We start from the raw sequence: 19,828 nt of genomic DNA on the forward strand, positions 1-19,828 counted from the left end.
ACTCTCACACGACCACGCCGTCTGCGCGCTCCTTCACCAGCGGTCTAGACTTTAATTTATACATGAATAATGATTCTGAGAAACTTTAAAAGCCATTGAATTGAAAATACACAGTGAAGAGCTTAAAAAAAAGTTGCGGTTATTTTCTTCTCTATCCGTATTTCAGCAAGTCCCGCCTACTGCGCCATGATTGGCTAGTGTACTATATAAACAGTCAGCGATTGGACATTTAAGAAGTCGTTCATTTGACGTAGCAAGCACAGCAAATAGCGATCAGATAAAGGCGGGACCCTTCGGAAAATGGGTCGGTTTCTTGATAAGCAATACAAAATAAACTTGTGGCTATCTCCAAGTAGTCTTACAAAACGCATTCACAAGTTGTTTAAATTATATTTTTCATATATAACTCTCAAAATATCCCTGAGTAGTCCATACAACGTTTTAGCAAGGAGAGGTTTTAAGCAGCTGGTAATGGGTGACTGGACTGACTTATAAAAACGATTTTATTTCTTTATATTTAGCATTGTAAAATGTTGATAAAACGGGTTCAACACTGGTCTTTTTTTTTTTTCAGAACCACTTCGAAACACTCACATGAGGAGTTACTGTTTTTGGGAAAAATATGTGTATAAATGTGTATAATATATCCAAACACCCTCCATGTGCCAATGGTTGCACCATTGCATGTTAAATTAGTATGAACACAGGCACGCCTGCTGTTTGGAATAATAAATATAATCCTGATTATGAAATCCATTGATAGGATTTGTCATATGACACTGGCCTCCACTTGACTGGAAAACAGTATTCACTTACCATGCTGACACACTTGGAATCTGTTTATTTCCCATAGGCTATAAAACCCTATTGACCCCTTCTTGTGAGATCGACTTGGGAAAACTACTGGTCAACTATTATGAAAAGACTTAGTATGCTATTAGGTAGTAGCAGCTGTCAATGCATAGATATGGACTTTAAGTGTAAACTATATATGCAAAATGCTCTTATAGGATATTGATGTAATATGTCATGCCAAATGAGGCCAGGAAACATTAGGCCACGATGTTCAAACTACCTTACCAAGTGACCAAAAATAACTTTACAGCATGGGCAACATGTAACAGCACTCTCATTCAGTGGAACTGTGTTCCGACAAAGATAGTAATGCTCCCTACCTGGAAAAGTCATAGTAAACATATTAAATAATGTCTTAATTGAAAATCTAAAAATGTAAAAAAGTTTCTGTAAGGGTTCATTTTAAGGGTATGGGATACAAAATAAAATTTTGAGCTCAGTATGAAAACAGTAGAAGTCAATCAGATGGCCCAATCACAAGAGTATAAATTAAAAACTTTATTAAATAAAGTTAAACTATTTCCTATGCAGTATTTATTAATGAGGAGAGACAGTATTGCAGTATGCCCAGGGGTTCCTCTATAAGATCACTAGCACAGTGTGTTAAAGCCCCAAGAAAGCTGTCAGCCATGCACTCTAGGGGGCATCTGAGCTTTAGCATACATTATGGCTGTTCTCTGCCCTATACCTGAACTACAGCTCTCTTATTTAGTTGGATGGACATTCATGATCTTACCCTAGTTTGCTATCAGCAAAGGATGTTAACACATCCCACTGTGAGATTCTTTAAAGGGATAGTTCACTCAAAACACATCACCAAATTACCCCAATTCTCAATTAGAACGTGCTGTAAAATTAGTCATGGATCTTTATAATAACTTTTGTTTGTGGGTGACGTTTTAACAGGAAACCTGAGCCTCATCTGAAATAATTAAATATAAATTGCAACTCATCTAATGGTAAGTGTGTTAAAACTGTTTAATGATCTCATTGTCTAGTGAGTTACGCAGTCAGACTTCTTTTGTGTTTACATTTACCCTCCTTGTTGGTTTAAAACCAGTCCAGGAAGGCCTGAAATTGTGTCTCAAAGCTGCATCCACATGTCATCTGCTGGTAGAGATGAAAATTGCTTTTCAATATTTTACAATGTCCTTTAGAGCATGTCCTACCAAGACAGGGTCAAATAGTAATCACTTATTGATATAATTGCATATTTACGTCTAATTTCATAGCAGTTTCAGGTGAGCAGTCACAGAACCTAAAACATGCACTTTTCTAAAATCTAAAATCTTGATGCTAAATAATAATAAAAAACTGCTTGCATACTTTCTGCATCAATATTTTATATGTATAACAATTGTGTAGAAATCTGTAAAACTGTTTAATTAGTCTGTATTCATATCTAGATATTAATACGAGTCACTGTACACTGAGTGCTATGCAGATCATTTCAATAGTTTATTTCTACCATACACAAACTGTACAACACAGCGCAGTACTGCTTATGAAATTTTAAAAGTGTAAGGAAATCCTGATATACAAACTACTTGAACTGAAAAAAGAAAAAAAAAAACAAAAACAAAAACAACCTAAATCATTAACAGTACAATGTATGTGTAATACATATTTTCTTTTTCTTTTTCACAAACAAAAAAAGTCATATCACATTACAAAACATCAAATTCAAAAAGGAAAAAAATAAATATTCCTCACAAAACTTCCTGAGCAAACAATCTGTGGTTTACAAATTAAAAATGAGGGAATCACAAATAATTTAACACAATTAATTATACCACTATTTCGGATGTTGACAAAAAATATTTGATTAAGTTTACTAAGGATACAATTCATTATGCTCATTTGGTCAGATAATATAGTGATTTTATTCCTTTTGAATAATCTGTAAATTTGCTTGAGCAGTTTAGACATCATCAGTAAACAATGTAAAACTATGTGAGACTCCTGATGATTATTAATCTGTACTGATTAGGGGAAAAATTATAATGGATGAAGTATACCTATAGCCTGTTCTGCTATAAAAACTAACAGAAAAAAGTGCAAAGGGGTAGAGTACACGTTCATATGTTTAGATAAATTATTAAAAGTGCTGCAACTATGAGGCCACTGGTAATAAGAAAGCCTCCAATAACAACACTCAGATCATCTGGGATGCCACAGCTCAAGCATTTAAAAACTACTCTTAGATTTATTCATTATGGATCGTAGCAGGTTGCGCTTAAAGTTATTTTGCTGGTTGATATTTGTAAATCTTCCTCCCTTGTGATGTATTTACTTCAGTTGGCATAATGGTATTATGTTAAGAAATATAATATCAAAGCAATTTTGATTCACAATTACAGTATAGACTGCACCGCTGATTAGAAAAGACCTTTGTCAGAGTAGCTCCATTTTTTATTTTTGGCAGGAATGAAATTGCTCAGTGATGTGCACACACCTTAGCAGGGACAAGGGCGGAAGGAAAAAAAACATAATTTTATTTTTTATTTTTATTATAAACACTTCACTAATTTCTTAGCTTTTTGAGTATTTAACCATTTTCTTGTATATACTGTACATAATTTTTTCCATTTTTATTTTCCATCACAAATAATAGCCTATTCTGTTATATTACTCACAAAAAGCACCATGGTAATACACTTGTTTATTTATTTATTGTCAGACACCATCTGATGAGATGATAACCCATGTTTATGACATGTGTCATAGTAAAACAATGGTATTTTTTTAAAGTACCTTGGAGTATCATGACAGCATCATGAATTATGAACATGATCAATCATTCAGTACCATGGCATTACTCTGGTAACGTGGTGCATGAGAAAGTGCTAACGTGAGGACTTGAGGAGATCGACTGTGTTCCGCGAATGCTACAGGGGCCTTGAATAACATGCAAGTAAGGGGAGCCGGTGGAGATTCTGGTGTCCCTCAGGGTATGATGGTGCCCCCCTAGGGAGTTGGAGCCCTAAACAGACTGCGTAATATGAGTATAGGGAGCTGCGGTACTGTGGTAGACTAATGGTGTTTCTCTGAAAGTGATTAGTCTAATGGCTTCTTAATTTCAACAAAGACAAACTCCTTCGGCTGATTCAGACAGCTCCTTCAGTTTATGTCAATATTCAATAAAAGATTAATTGAATTTATATGACTGAAAGCGACGCAACCGGTCCCATTATAATGAATAAATAAATGCAGTCGCAAGTTAGCATTATTCTTTTGATGAACATACAACACAATACATGGACATCAGACTTTTTATCTGCAGACTTTTTATCTGGACTGTTACTCGTCTGAGGTAACGGCACTTTGATGCTTCAAAACAGAATTTTTGTTTCCTTGAAGGGCACTCCTGCGGGAGGGGAAGCCACTCTAAAGCTTCTTCAAAAAGATAGTGAGAAAATGAATCTTTTCTCAGAGGGCCTTTCCACAAGACTGCTAGCACAGGGTACATTCATTCAGTAATGCCATGTTTCCTTCAGAGTACCCACTTTAAGGGCTCTGCAGTTCAGAGTGAGTATAGGGTATAGGGAGGATCACTTGCAATTGGAATCCACCCATGATCTGCAGTAGCACGTGCTCTTAAAGACACTTTCGCTTAATGTTCTTTAATACGCCTGCGATTTACAAATAAAGCTCATAATAACACATTACTGTTATTGTGAGATTATGATGAGATTTTAATTTTGTTTTAACTATATTAAGTTCATTATTACAATTTTCTGGACGACCAAAAGGGCACCTTTAGATTTGTGATCAAAAGGGTCAGGGGCTTGTGCCCTTGCTTGCTGCCCCCTTCTGTGCAGGTTAGTGCAATGGATAAACAGTCTGTTTAATGTTGTAGCTACAACTGTTCTTTAAAGTGGTGCTGACCATTCAGATGTCGCAACATAGAGAGAGGAAAAAAAAAACATATTAACCTACAATTTTAGTTGCCAAAATCTCCAAAAAGAGAGTAAATTTGAATGAAAATTAGCCTCGTTTACATTCCCGCCAAAAATCAAATATGGCGCTTCTCTATGGGCGTGATGTAGTTCGTGGCGTCGCCTCGCGTCACTCGCTTGCAGTGCAGATTGGGCGTAAACGGTTGTGTAATAAAGTGAAGCACTTTGAGAAACATCTGAGAAAATACAATTCATTAAACGAAATGAACGCGAATGTATTTGGAGGAATGTTTGACATTTTAGAGCACATTGTTTGTCTCATAAAGGTTGAGGAGTTCTGAAGCCTATAAGGCTAATGAAAAGAATAAAACCCTTGTACCTGATCACAAAACAATGACCCCCCTCCCCATTTTTTTTACAAGAATATCGTTACATACTTCAAATGGCGTATAAACAGTAGGTAAACAGAGTTAGAGGCTGATTTTCATTTAGAAAATAAATAGACTGCAGAGTAAAATGAATCACCATTCACGTAATACTGCTCTACCACAAAACATATCATATTTCAGGTACTCATTTACATTTAGGCACATATATGCACACACGGATGTGCACACCAAAGGCAGTTCATATGAACAGAAAAGGTAATAAATTATCATTATTTTTTTTTCTTCTGTAGCCTAACGCTGATGATGTGATTTTTGCTCTAGTCAAGTGTCACTGTACAGTCGTTTGGAGAGTTCAGATAAAATATTTTCTTTTGATCAGCAATTAGAACACAAATTTAAGATTAAAAAAAAATTATGACATGTGTGAATTAATTAAGGGCTTACGACACATTTAAAAATAAATAAATTAAAAAATAACTTCTAGGTGTATACTGCTCTTATTGACCAATAACAGATGCTCACCAACAGGTGGCGCAAGTGGACAATTCTTACATTTGACATCAGTTCTTCATAAAAAGTAATCACAAATGCAGGTGAAATATTTTGAACAGTTAAAACTCTCAGTTATTGAACAACAAATGCAAATAAACTCGAAATAAAATGTACAATATGTAAGATTGGCCTTGCATTTTGGAGTTGCAGCAAAAAAATGCAATAATTATGATTTCAATAAATAAATAAATAAATAAATAAGATTATGTGCGATAAATAGTACCAATGAATAAAGATAATATGTAGCAATACTATAATAATACACAAAATAACAAATACGAAATTAAGTCAAGCAAACCATAGGAAATAAATAAGTGCAAAAGGAGGTAAAATCTCACTTAAAAGAACATATCAAGTGAAAACATTTAGCATTAGAAAAATGTGGCTGGTATTTTTCAGTGCAATGAATTTGTCATGGAACGGAGATATTCTTTGTTTTTGTTTTTTGTTTTTTCAAACGAGACATTTCTTGCACAGATCACAAAGCCAGCCCTCCACAGATGATCAAACTGTTTGGAAAGAGTGTTTGGCCTTATACATGAATACCCTTTATGGCTTTTCTGATGCTGTCCAATAAGGCTTTGCATTCCGGTGAATACTCGTGCTCGGAATTGTTGTACATATCCGTCAATGTATTCACATAAGCTTCGAAATTCTGTTCATTAATCGGACCCTGGAAAAGATTAAGAAACAATTTTGAAAACTTAAAGCACCTCTTACAGTATATAAATGTACTATAGTTTATACAATATACCATAGTTACTACAATTATTGTTACTACACTAAAACCATCATAAATTAACTTGGAATCTCCTTCAAACAGTCGAAGGCAGCTTCTACCATTAAATGTATATATATATTGATAACAACGGTGGCTAATACCAAGTTCCCACAGTTTTAGTTAATATGGTATATGGGCAGAAACCACTGTAAAAACCAGAAAAGTACAGCTGTAGGACATATTTATACCTGATCTGACTGTTTAAACTACTTTCATTGGTGTAACCCAATGCATTCAGGTTGATTTAGACATTTTAAATACATATTTGGACTTAAGATGCTACCACATTAAGCACATTTTTTACTGCACACATTGTTTACCAATGTTGGGGAAGTTACTCAAAAGTAATCCACAACAAATTACTAAGTACTTCTCTAAAAATGTAATGAGCTCACTTTACTGATTACTTAATATGAAAAGTAATCACATTACTAATTATTTTACTTTTAAGTTAATTTCTAAACCACTTTTCCCAGAAAATTCATATATTCAAAATGTCTATATTTCCTCATTCATTGTTGTCACAGAAATGCTAACAGAAGTACATATGAATTCATATTTTAAATGTATTATACAGTACATATTACTTCAGCATAAGTAATGTACTTAAAAGTAATTACTTTCTTTGAAAGTCTGTAACAGTAATCTGATTACAATAATTTAAATTGTAATGTCTAACACTACTTTTTTACTAAAAATAAATTATATTACAATAACTACTTACTTTGTAATCTGCAGTGCTGTGTAGATTACTTCTGAATTGTAATCTGGTACTGATTACAAATTACATGACAAAAAAAATTAGTTAATTACGTAATCTGTTGGATTACATTTGAAAGTAATCTAACCTGATTGCTTTTGGATTACTTCTGATTTTATTCTTGTTTTTTTTTTTATATCAAATGCATTTACGTAGAATAAACTTGAACCATTTTGATAATATTGCTTGAATGCATTAAAGAAATCTTACGGATCAAAATATCTTGCTATGATTTTTAGTTTTTTAAGTTTTGAACTCGCCATTTGTCCGTTTCTGAGTAAAAAAAAAAAAGGCACTAAAAACGTTCTTGCTCCTACAATTTTGGCATTTTAAACGCCATCCATGTTTGATAACAGGTCAGACCAGTTATATTTGTGAATCATTACAAAAAACAAACAAAAAGGTCTGTGGGTGCAATTTAGAATTACAAATGCAAATTATTTAAAAAGAAGATTAAAAGGGATCAATAAATTGTGAACAATGTACGACCTTTGCCTGATTTATATGTAATCATGTAATCCATAAAAGTAATTGTAATCTGATTATGTAATCCATATTACATGTAATCTGTCACTACCCAGCACTGGTCATCAGATACACTCAATAATGTTGTTTACAGTGTACAGTAGTTATCATTGTACATTTTTGTAATGGATTGATCACACTAATGGAATGCAGAGATTAAAAAACAACAGTTTAATGAGAAAGTTTGTTTGTTTTACATACTTATCTGAATGAAAAAGTGTGTCAGTGAAATTGTTTCGGCATGAGGTCGCTCTCACCATTTGTGGCAGCTGTATATCTGTGAGACTGTTGATAAGTGCTTGACTAAGACGCGCTAACTCCTTCAACAGACTGTCGTTGTGCTGTTCGATTATTTTATTCTCTTCCTCTATAGTCTTCAAGTTACACTCCATGGATGAAATCTGTTGGGGCAGAATTGTTGCAAAAACAAGGTTTAGCTGTGCGCTGACATGGTGGAATAAAAGAGTATCTCTAGTTGTTTACTGCATATTGTTTACCTGTGTTTGAAGCTGCATCATGTCTGCTTCTATCTTCAGATTTGATTCATTTAGTTCTTTTATTTCATCATCCAAATGCTGCATGTCTTCATTGTTTTCAATACCTGTATGACAAGACACAGTCCAGGAATTGTTGATGGACACTTGTAATAAACATGACTAACAGACACTTCTTGCAAACTTCCTGTAGGAAATTTGGAGGCCTTTTTATTTTTTGAAATCAATTAGAGAAATGCAATGTTTAACACCTAACCCTAACTAATCCTAACTTTTTATGATAATATTAGCAGGTCAGAAAGCAGCATTTAGTTTCATTGTAAGCGTTTGAATCACCCACCACTGCTGGTTTTCAGTTTGATGGTCATCATCTCTTCATCTGAGAGTTTTTTCTTAATACCCTGGGCATTTAAGGGACATCCTGACAAACTGTAAGGGGAGAAAACACAAACCACAGATCAGTGCCTTCAATTTTTGGTAATCCTCCTAATTATAACAACACAAAAGAAATTATATCTAGCTTTAGAAACAAAAAAGCAGACGATAAGTATGAAAAACTGAACACTATAAACCCTAACATTGTAATTTCTGGAAAAATCAAGTTGTTTTATTTAAAAATTACTTGGATTCAAAACTCAAATTTCTATGCTCCAACATATTTATCATAAAAAACTCAAACGATTGACTAAAAAACTGAGGGTATGGGGAATACCTCTAATCCCTTGAATTATTTAATTATGTTTCCTTGGTCAAAAATAACTTATGGATGTTAAATAGTTGTTATTAAAAGGTTTTTATCTCTTTTGTAGTATTATTTAAATTTTGTGTGATGACACCATTAGGGTGATCTATTGCCCCTTTGGTCGAGTTGGACCCCATCTCAGTTCTCCTTGTGCATGTGCAACTAAAGTACAGGGTACTCATTGGTACACATGAGTTCACTGATGTCATTAATTGAGTCTGCTTTGTTATTCCATCCATTACTCCTGGTCAGAGGCTTCCTTAAATATTTAGTTTATATGTAGGGTTACGTTCTACCTAAGTTTGATTGCACAACACTCACATAATAAGTAGTGCGTAAATTGTGACTTAGTGCCCATTTACACCACAACTAGGCTAAGTTGTAACTTACGTTTGCAACCAGCCCCAGGTGTCTATTCATTTCTGTGTAGAATTACATTTATTTTATGATTCACCTAGAATCAGTTATAGTCTTCTTTATTTGAACTGTTTTATTGTAAGATCTCAATTTGAGTCAGTTCAATTAAAGTTTCGAAGTAGAAACAGCAACATATTAATAGCAAATCTGACTTTAGTCTACTTGCAACTAGCTACCTTAACTTCAATAGATACTATTTGAATACCATAATCATGATCAAAACCCACAAGAACTATGTTAACTTAAAATACTTCATAACATATCAGGTGTCCTCAGAAATGACAAAAACATAGAAGTATTTGTGAGGAAAAACTAGCAATGCTTTCTGAAATTTTCTTATAAAAGTTACCCTATTAAACATGATTTAATACCCTAAACAACGGCAACATTTGAGGCATTTCAATGTGTTACTGTAAGGTCTGTCATTATGGATAAAGTTATTGTTGAAGTCATAATTTATGTTACAGGTTATCATATAGGATGCTCACCTCCTGTGTGTAATGAAGACATTGTTGGCATGACCCAACCCATTGCAGCCAGGCAGGGGGCAGTGTGGCAGGTCCTGCTTACAGACCTTCCAGGAGAAGGCCGATTCGTTCATGGAACTCTCCTTCTGCTGCTTGGTGGCGATGGGGCAGCTTCCCGCACTGCGATGCGATGTGTATTTGCCTGACACGTGGCCCTGTCCATCACAACCTGCCACTGGGCACCTGGGTACATACACAAGAGGAAATACATATTTACTATCTCATCAATGACAGGAAAATCGATACTGATCTCTTTGAATTCTTCTAGTGAACTATTTGATATACAGTACTAATCAAAAGTTTGAACACACTTAATTTATAAGTATTATCATTTTAGAAACCGCTTGACCTTAAGTCTGATATGATCCTATTCTTAACCCATCTAATCCCACCGGTTACATTTGTAACCAAAATTTAGTTTGAAAATTAAGGGTCTGCAAAGAGTTGTATTTTATACAAAGTTGTCAATTATAAATGACAAATGCAGACAGTCTTGATTTTATGTGCATGTTTTTAAAGGGGTGGTGCAAATAGTCACATGATCAGTGCCATTTAATTCCATTGTGCCCCTCTGAAAGATGATGTTTGTGTCAACGCTCCATAAAAGAAAGCGAGTCATCAACATTCAACTACCATAAATGTTACATATAATGTTGAAGGGTCTATTATTAATTTATTAAAAGATTGCTCAGGCTCATAAATCATGCTAACAGGACAAGTAAGCATGTATGAAAGCGGTCACAATTGTGAACAGTGGGAAACACAGAGCCTAATTTTTTAACAGGCTGACTGATTGACTCCATATATATATATATATATATATATATATATATATATATATATATATATATATATATATATATATAAAGCAGATTTAAAGGTATTGTTACAATCATTAAAAACAAAGTAACATTATATGAACATATGAAATTAATTGGGGTTCCTCATTTCCTTTTCAAATGCATGTTAGTCAAAAAATATTAACTTAACAACATTATTCTCATACTTCCATTTCTGTCATTCAATAGATTGGATGCCTTTACTATTAATCTAAAATGTGAAAAATAGAAATAATAAAACAATGAAAAGTACTGTACATACACACAGTACCGTATGCGCTCATGAAAATGTATGAATGCACTTTAATGAATGTATGTTTTGCAATTTAATGACTTTGAATGTTGGCAAGGGGAACAAGGTCATTATTTTATGTTGTAATCTACATCACAACAGTTGTTTAGTATAGAGTTTTGGGTCACGGTTCCAAAACACACACAGATGCGACCTGACCCCTCGGCCTGCTTAAATTAACCCCCCCCCCACAGACCCCTTTTGTTGTCCTCAACTGTTGTCAAAAACACAAAACAGTGGCACTCTGATTGTCTAAGATAATCTCTTATTTCAGATAGAATGAAACTAGTTTTGGTGCTCATACCCCTGCCCCCCATCTCTCGTAAACACAAATTAGACCATCTAAATTTTGTTGATAATTTGATGGCTAAAACTTAGACACCCAACACCACTATTTGTGATTTCGTAACATGCACACACCCGTAAGTACCTCCCACCCCCAATTTGCTGAGTTGGAAGACTTTTCAAATACCATTAAGAAGATTAATCCCTTGAAATGTTGATTAAAATGTATTCAAACTAGAAAAAAGGGCTGAAATAATTCTATCAACACACATGGAAAGTCACTATTCATCAGAAGCACACTCCAATAAATAATTACGGGCAGCGAGGTTAACGTGTCCACAAAGTTGAAGACTAGAGCAGCGCGGAGTTGGCCAATTTATTTTGCTGCTCACTTTCCCCCCAGGGCAGTAATGGAATGGTATAAATTGCACATAATTGTTGCACGTCCTCCACAGGGGGGAAAAAAGCACATGATTTGGAGGTGACTGACCCTTTCCTTGATAGCCCATATTGGAAAAGGTGAGAGGTGATATCTGGGACAGTACAAATAGCTTGTCTACAGGCCTATATGGGAAAGATTGTTACAACAGTTTTTGGCTCTAATATAGTGACTAAACAAGAGGACATTACAACTCCAACACAGATTGTTGAGTCCAGGTCTGGAATTGGCAGCCCAGACCACTGGACAAAAGAGATGGGCCATAGGGCTGACAATTTACAATAATCTAGCAACATAACAAATGCAACGAGAGCCTGCTTTCTATTTATCTCCATCCATCCATCCATCCATCCATCCATCCATCCATCCATCTCTTTGTCCTTCTTTAATGTGTGTGGACCTGGTACTGTCTAATTCCTAAGCTCTCGTCTTTGCATTAGTAATTAAAAATGAAATACTAGCCCAGATGCAAAAGTAGTAAAGCCGTCACTCTAGGTTAGACTTCAGATTTAGGGCTGCAATCAATTAAATAAATGTTTTTCTCCATAGTATAATGTTTTGAAATAGTGAACGGCTACATGGATTATATGTGATCTTTAATGAACATTTACCTCCCTGAATTAAACAGATTATATTTTTGTACCATATTTCTAGGAAATTATGTTCCACATACTGAAATATACAACAATCCTTCTATTCTTAATCAAATATATAATCGGGGGTGTTTCTAGAGACTCTGGGGTCCCCAGGCAGAAGGGACCCCCCCAGAAACAACCACCCCTACTAAAAGGGTTGTATCATGGGGCCCCTTTAGGGGGTTCTGGACATCTCATAGTAGTGTCTTGTACCATCAATACATTTAAGGTGGTTCCATGTTGTCGTTGCTGTGGTCCAATGTAATCAGCCATCATTGAGGGGCCCCCCATTCCAGCTCGGGGCCCCAGGCAATTGCCTGGTTTGCCTACCCCGTTGCAACGTCTCTGCATATATATATTTGCATTTATCTTTTTGGAAAACATGCAATGCAACTTTTCACTTTTACACATTTTTTAAATTAACGTGGGCTCGCAAGTGACAAAAATGCCATTGAAATTAAATATGTGGGGGCAAAAAATGTCCCCTTAATTAAATTCTCTGATACTTTCTTCTTTTATTGCAACTTCTGATATATTTCTTAATATTCCTCTACTCTAGGCCTAGTTATATAAATGTTTCTATAAAATATGATATTAATTTATATTTATAAGTAACATTTTATTGACAATTTCTTTTAACAAATTGAATACAATTGGATTATACGACATAAAAGAATAACAAAATCCATTTTTATATGGATAGAAAGAATATGCCCTAATAAACATGTCCATGAAAATGATCTGCAGGGGTCAAATATTTCCCCTTCATCAAAATATCAGACCCAGATAGTACCGATGCTGTTTTTCCAAATAAAAAGTTAGTTGGTTTTGCCATTTAAAAAATGGACACGAGTTGATCTGTTATATCTAATTGACAGCATTTGTGGCATAATGTTGATTTCAACCTAAATACATTTTTACCTTGTTTATTTAACAAAAGCAAAAATCTGGGTTACACTGAGGCACTTACAAAAGAAGTGAATGGGGCCAGTCCAAAAAAACTCACAAATACACACTGATTCAAAACTATAGCCACAAGACATAAACATTGACTTGTTACCAAGATTTTAGTGTGATAAAATCACTTACTAACCTTATCTGTGTAAAGCTATATATGAAAACGTATAATGTCTAGGTCTTGTGGCTATACTTCTGAAACGGTGTGTATTTTAACGCATATAGACTGGCCACATTCACTTCCATTGTACCTGTACCGTAACCACAATTTTTACCATAAATGCTGTCGATTGAGCTTAACTTGTATTGAACCCGGAACATTCCTTAAAGAAGTGTTTCGCAAAGTGATGCTCTATTAAAAGATGTTTCATGTGCAGTAGGACCTTGTTGATTCACACTTGTCTGATTATAAACACTAAACATATAGTCGTCATTGTCTTACTTCGTCTCTGGCTCTTCTTTGTCCTCCTTGCTTGGCGTGAGCTTCAAGCCTCCTTTCCTGGCACGAGGGCAGCCTGACAGACTGGGAAGGAACATGACACGTGTGAGGAACCTTTCAGAAGTTCAAGCATGCAGACGTGTGCGTGGGAAAGATATGGTCAATGAGTTTACGGCGTGATGTTTCAGTCTTTGACACCTGTCGTGTTTGTATTGAACAGAGGTCTTTATCTCTGCAGACGTGAAATGCCACAAAGCATATAGTCAGTTTTAAATATGAATATTTTAACCTTATGAGTGCTGTCCGGTCTATTATGGTCTCATGTCTAAAATTAGACATCACTGTATGTTTGAATATAGACATTACACTACTGTATGTAATTCAAGCTTTACAGTTTATCTACATGAAATCTTGTACTTCATAGCATAGACTATAATGATTCTTCCATTGAAGTCCATGATTATGCTACACCGAGACTTCCTGTCTTATTAATCTCACCTTCGATGAGACGCATAGTTTCCTGTTACATGACCTGAGCCATCACAGCCTGGAGTTGGGCACCTGTTTACAGAAAAATTAGATATGAGATTAAAAATGAAGCTGGTGATAAATATGTTGATAATAACATACAATGATAAAATGATGCAAAATCATAATGTCAAAGTAAACAATATGTATTGTATGTATGATCTGCCATATTTGATGCAATTTGCTAATTATTTTATAATATTAAGCATGAAGCTATTGATATTGTAATAATTGAGAGACGACATTTTTACACATAAAAACAAATTCAGTTATTGTACTACATAACCATTTGAAAAATACATCAAATATATTGCAACTTAAAATGTTGATGTTGATAAAATTACTCCATGAACACTTTATGAACACGGAATCAGTGCGTAATATTTATTGGATTTAAACTTTATATAATTCTTACTTTAGTTCTTGAGAATTGGCAGCCATTAGAGACTTCAGGGTCTTATCAGCCAATGGGCACCCAGACACACTACAAAAATAAAAACAAGAACTTGCTTTGAAATTATAACATTTAAGTAGATTTTATTCTTTCTTCCATTTTCATCACATATATGTTGACGCTATTTAAAGCATAAACATATTTTTAGATTTATAACAATTTGATGATATTATTCATTTCCAAAATTAGAGTTCTGCTTTCAAAAATGTTATAATGTTGTCAGATAGTTATATATTTAATTAGGGTGCCATTCCCTTACAATAGCCATAGTTTAACCATAAAAACATATTACCATAAAATGAACTACAGTCATGGTTACTACTGTAGTAAATCAATGGTTAATTTCCATAAGGCTTAAACAAATATTGTGACAACATTACAGTTAATATAAAGTTATACTTAATATATACTGATAAAACTAGAAAACACTGAATCGAAATATAGTGATAAACAGCTGCAATTTATTAAATATTTTGCTTCCAAATAGAAGGCAAAGTCCCTTTAAAAGCAGATACCAGGTTCAATACAAGTTATCCTCAATAAACAGCATTTGTGGCATGTTGATTAACCACAAAAAATTATTTCGACTTATCCCTCCTTTTCTTAAAAATTTAATAAAATAAACAATCATGGTTACAGTGAGGCACTTACAATGGAAGTGAATGGGACCTATTTTTGGAAGGTTTAAAGGCAGAAATGTGAAGCTTATCAATTTATAAAAGCACTTCAATGAATTCTTCTTTTAAAACTCATGCTGTAAAGTTGTTTAAATTGTCATTTTCACAGTCATTTTAAGGTTTTAGGGTTGGTTGACATTAAATCATCATGGCAACAAAATTATAAAATTGTCTAACTTTAAACAGAAAAGTTTATTAAGTGATTTTATCAATCTAAAATAATGTTAACATGCATATTGTTTTTTTCTTGTGGCTATACTTTGTGGATTGGCCCCATTGACTTCCATTGTAAGTGCCTCACTGTAACCTCGATTTTTGCTTTTTTTTAAAGAAAAGGAGGGAGGAGTCAAAATAATTTGGTATTTGGATAATGTGTGGTAATCAATATTATGCCAAAAATGCTGTCGATTGAGCTTAACGTCATGGTTACTGTTGTAACCTCCGTTCCCCGAGGGAAAGAACGAGACATTGTGTCGATTGTAGTGACACAAGGGGTCTCTTATGAGAGCCTCACGTACCACTGAACTTGAACTTGAGAAAAGGCTGTTGACAGAGAGAATTTGCATGCCCCGCCCCGGACATACGGTTTTCACTGAGGAGCCGAGAATACGGTTACGGTTACAGTGATAGGGATAGTGACGTGGCAAGGGGAACACAACGTCTCATTCCTTACATCGGGGAACAACAGTTACAACAGTAACCATGACGTTCCCCTTCTGTCACTCACTCGACGTTGTGTCGATTGAAGTGACACAAGGTGTCCCACTTAAAAACACCATGCACTAACCCGTGTTATGTGGCTGCCGAGCCAGGTGCAAGCAGCTGGGTCGGGTGCACGTAACCCTCCCCAATGCCCCAATAAAAGGTGTCATATACCGCTCTTAGGTTCCCTGTACCCCGTGCGTCGGGGAAGGCGTCCTTTCCCGTTCCTATTCTTTCAGGGGGAAAAGGCCCTGCGGAGACCATGACCTGCCCAAACTGGGGGGAGGTAACTTGTGGTCAATACACACGGGGGCTGTCAAGCCACCCGTGGACATGGCGCGGTGGTAGATCCTGCCTGACAAGGGAGGAGTTGCTACAGACATGGCGACCGGGGGGCAGCGAGGACTGCCCCAGGGAGACGCGGGTCCTAACAGTGGGGGGACAGTACCGCGGAAAATACGTCACACTGAGTTGCCTGAAGTGGGAACTATGCCTGTGGAGCCCAAGCCCAACACGGAGCACTCGACTCGTGGTGGGTCTGGCAGCGAATTAATCTGCTGAATCTGTGGTCAGAGGGCTAGGGAGGAAGAGCAAGCTCTCGCTCTCGGTCTTTTTACCAGCTCCGGATCAAACGTATGGCTTCCTGGGTGCACCGACTCAGGAACGTTTAGGGGTTTTAGGGGCCCTAGAGGGGGTCCTGGAGACGGGGGGCATACGCCAACTGCAGGGTGCTCGATGCTGGGGCTGAGAGTTGGGCCCAGGTTGAGGCGGAGCTGCCATTGGCTTTTTCGCAGGGGGACGCCCACGGCAAGCAGACGGGGGACGGCCTGCGCTACGACGGTGCGGCGTGATGTGGGAGATGGCCTCCGTCTGTTTCTTCACCGCCGAGAAATGCAGAGTGAAGTGCTTTGCAAATTCTGTCTGCCAACTTGACATTGGCCTTTTCTCAAGTTCAAGTTCAGAGGTACGTGAGGCTCTCAGAAGAGACCGCTTGTCACTACGATCGACACAACGTCGAGTGCGTGACAGAAGGGGAACTTGTATTAAACCCAGAAAATTTCTTTAAGACTACACAGGGCTCTGAATCACTTTTGTGAACTAGTTCATTTACATGAACCATCCGAAAGAACTGACTCACTAAAATGAATCAGAGTTCCCAACACTATATATAAGGGAATAGTTTATTTTAACCAGTTAATTTACATGAACTGTCCGAAAAAAATAATACACTTATACAATTTGGTTTTCCCAGCACTAAATGAGAGAGAGAGGATTGTTTTGGTGAGCATTTTTAAATACTCTCTCAACTCTGTTACTGCATTTGCAAAACAATATAACAAATGTAGCGTTTTGTGATGCTGCAGCGCATCTCGTTGGAAAATGAAGCTTGTTATTGAAAAAGCTACAAAGATACTGTCATGCTACTGAAAAATAGTTCAGTTAGTAGAGTCACTACTTTAACTTAACTATTTCCCAACACTGATTGGAACATAAGTCAAAGAGGGTGTAAGCAGGGCTCCCCACCTTCTATGTGATGCATAATTCCCTGTCACATGACCACTACCATCACATCCTGGAGTCGGACAACTGCAAAGAGAAGAAGATGCATTGCACTTGATAACAGATTCATTTCTTTATGTCTCTGGATGGCCATGGACCAGATTATGGTTGCTTGATGTGCCATACACTGTACTTTAATAAGGTCTTTAAAACCATAAGTTGTAATGCACACTAAATCATTGCATAAGTGTTAGGCAGAGACCCCCAAACAGAATAAAGTTCCCAAAAAATGTTATTACCTCATTAGCTCTTTCTTGGCATCTCTTATGAGCATCTTGTTTTTTGTAATGTTCACATCCCCATTGTATGCTTTGTCCTCGAGTGATGCCTTCTCCAATGGACCCACCTGCAAGACAAGGGACATAATGTCAAAATGTTGTGCTATTATCAAAGGAAAATCGCGAAGGTCACTCAAAAATGGCATTCTGTAAGTACAGAAGCTCTAATAGTCTGTGAGAGGGTTTGATGCTGCTGAAGTATACTTAGTAAACCATATATCCATTTAAACTCTCATATAATCCCTTGTAGTATTTATGGTGGTCGAGCTGGGTGTAAAACCTTTGGATTTACTTACTTTTTTTATAAGTTAAGTATCTTTGAGCACCAGATGTCAGAGAGGGAATCAGACAAGCAGACATGAACAGAACTGTCTGGGTTTGTTCTTTGATTCCAAAGAGGATCAAAAATGGTCAGCTTTTCAGGAACATTCTTCTGTAATTTCTTTTCCATTTTGATTTCATGTCGGAGCAGCACTACACTAAAGACAGTCAGATAACCTTAGGTACTGCGGCTGACTTAAAGTGATAAAACATAGAAAGTTAAGATGCTCTTTTAAAGGCTTTGTGTTGAATATGTTCTTGTGGTTGTATACTGTACATGCCAAAGCAAAAGAGTATTTAGACACTGAGTTTGGCTTTCTCAGGTCATAACAAGGCATTAATAGTTTTCCATCCAACAGAGCGATACTATACCCACCAACTACAAAAGTTATACATTGTAAAAAGTGGTAACATGCTATTTCTACCTGATCCAACTCATATAATTAGTTTTGTTTGTGTAGCCTAATATATTCAGGTTTATTCTGTGATGTTAAATAGTATTTCTTACCGGAATAAAACATTATTAACTTTATTTTTAGTGCATAAGGTCCATTTAAGGCCTGAACTTTTGCACAATTTATTCCTCAGTTTGCAACACTTCAAATCACAAATAAGACCATTTGAATATCTCAGTTGTTTCTCCTTGATGGCAATGACATTAAATGGAAAGCAGCTTAAAAGAAGATTCCAGGTTGAAATAAAAGTTAAGCTTAATCGACAGCATTTGTGGCATTATGCTGATTACCACAAAATAATTCAGATTTGTCCCTCCTTTTCTTAATTTTTCTTTTTTTTTATTAAATAATCCTGGAGAACTGTAAGGCACTTACAATGGAAGTGAATGGGGCCAATCAATTAACATTAAAATAATCACTGTTTCAAAAGTATAGCCACAAGATGTAAACTTTATATGTGTTAACATGGTTTTAGTATGATAAAATTGCTTACAAACCTTTTCTGTGTTAAGTTATATCCAATTTTACAACTTTTTTGAGACAAATAACTAGAAGTTCATCCACCTAGAACAGTAGTCCACCACAAAATCAATGATTTGAACAACTTTATCGCTCAAATAGTGCCCAAATTTGAATTAATGTAAGTGCTTTGATAAAATGATAAGCTTCACATGTCTGCCTTTAAACCTTCCAGAAATTGGCCCCATTCACTTTCATTATAAGTGCCTCACTGTAACCTCGATTTTTGCTTCTTCTTTTTTTAAGAAAAGAAGGGACGAGTCTAAATACATTTTTGTGGTAATCAACAATAAGCCAAAATTGCTGTCGATTGATCTTAAAATATCACATACATTTAAATATGAACTCTCTCAAAATATGATTTCTCTTCAAATTCTTCCAAGACAAATGATCTGAGCCATCCACACTAATGTTAAAGACATTTGTATCTATTTTTATTTCTTCTTTGGAGGCAATTTAGCGGAAACATCTCGACTGCGACCAAGTTGACACTTAAATTAAGTATAA

At 35.8% G+C, this 19,828-nt stretch overlaps 1 protein-coding gene across 1 annotated transcript in view; it reads right to left on the reverse strand.

Moving 5' to 3' along the window:
• Window positions 1–5,188: 5,188 nt before the first annotated feature.
• Window positions 5,189–19,828, reverse strand: part of LOC127634491 (suppression of tumorigenicity 18 protein-like) — a 54,435-nt gene continuing 39,795 nt past the window's right edge. Inside the window, exons 13-22 of the mRNA XM_052114078.1 lie at window positions 17,988–18,094; window positions 17,713–17,775; window positions 14,771–14,839; window positions 14,326–14,388; window positions 13,831–13,911; window positions 9,903–10,124; window positions 8,596–8,684; window positions 8,259–8,362; window positions 8,019–8,162; window positions 5,189–6,368 (exon numbers count right to left, since the gene is read on the reverse strand). Coding sequence (XP_051970038.1) covers window positions 6,228–6,368; window positions 8,019–8,162; window positions 8,259–8,362; window positions 8,596–8,684; window positions 9,903–10,124; window positions 13,831–13,911; window positions 14,326–14,388; window positions 14,771–14,839; window positions 17,713–17,775; window positions 17,988–18,094 — 1,083 coding nt within the window. The 3' untranslated portion in view covers window positions 5,189–6,227. The remainder of the gene's footprint in view (window positions 6,369–8,018; window positions 8,163–8,258; window positions 8,363–8,595; window positions 8,685–9,902; window positions 10,125–13,830; window positions 13,912–14,325; window positions 14,389–14,770; window positions 14,840–17,712; window positions 17,776–17,987; window positions 18,095–19,828) is intronic.

Source organism: Xyrauchen texanus, chromosome 41, assembly GCF_025860055.1.
Source record: "Xyrauchen texanus isolate HMW12.3.18 chromosome 41, RBS_HiC_50CHRs, whole genome shotgun sequence".
Lineage (NCBI taxonomy): Eukaryota > Metazoa > Chordata > Actinopteri > Cypriniformes > Catostomidae > Xyrauchen > Xyrauchen texanus.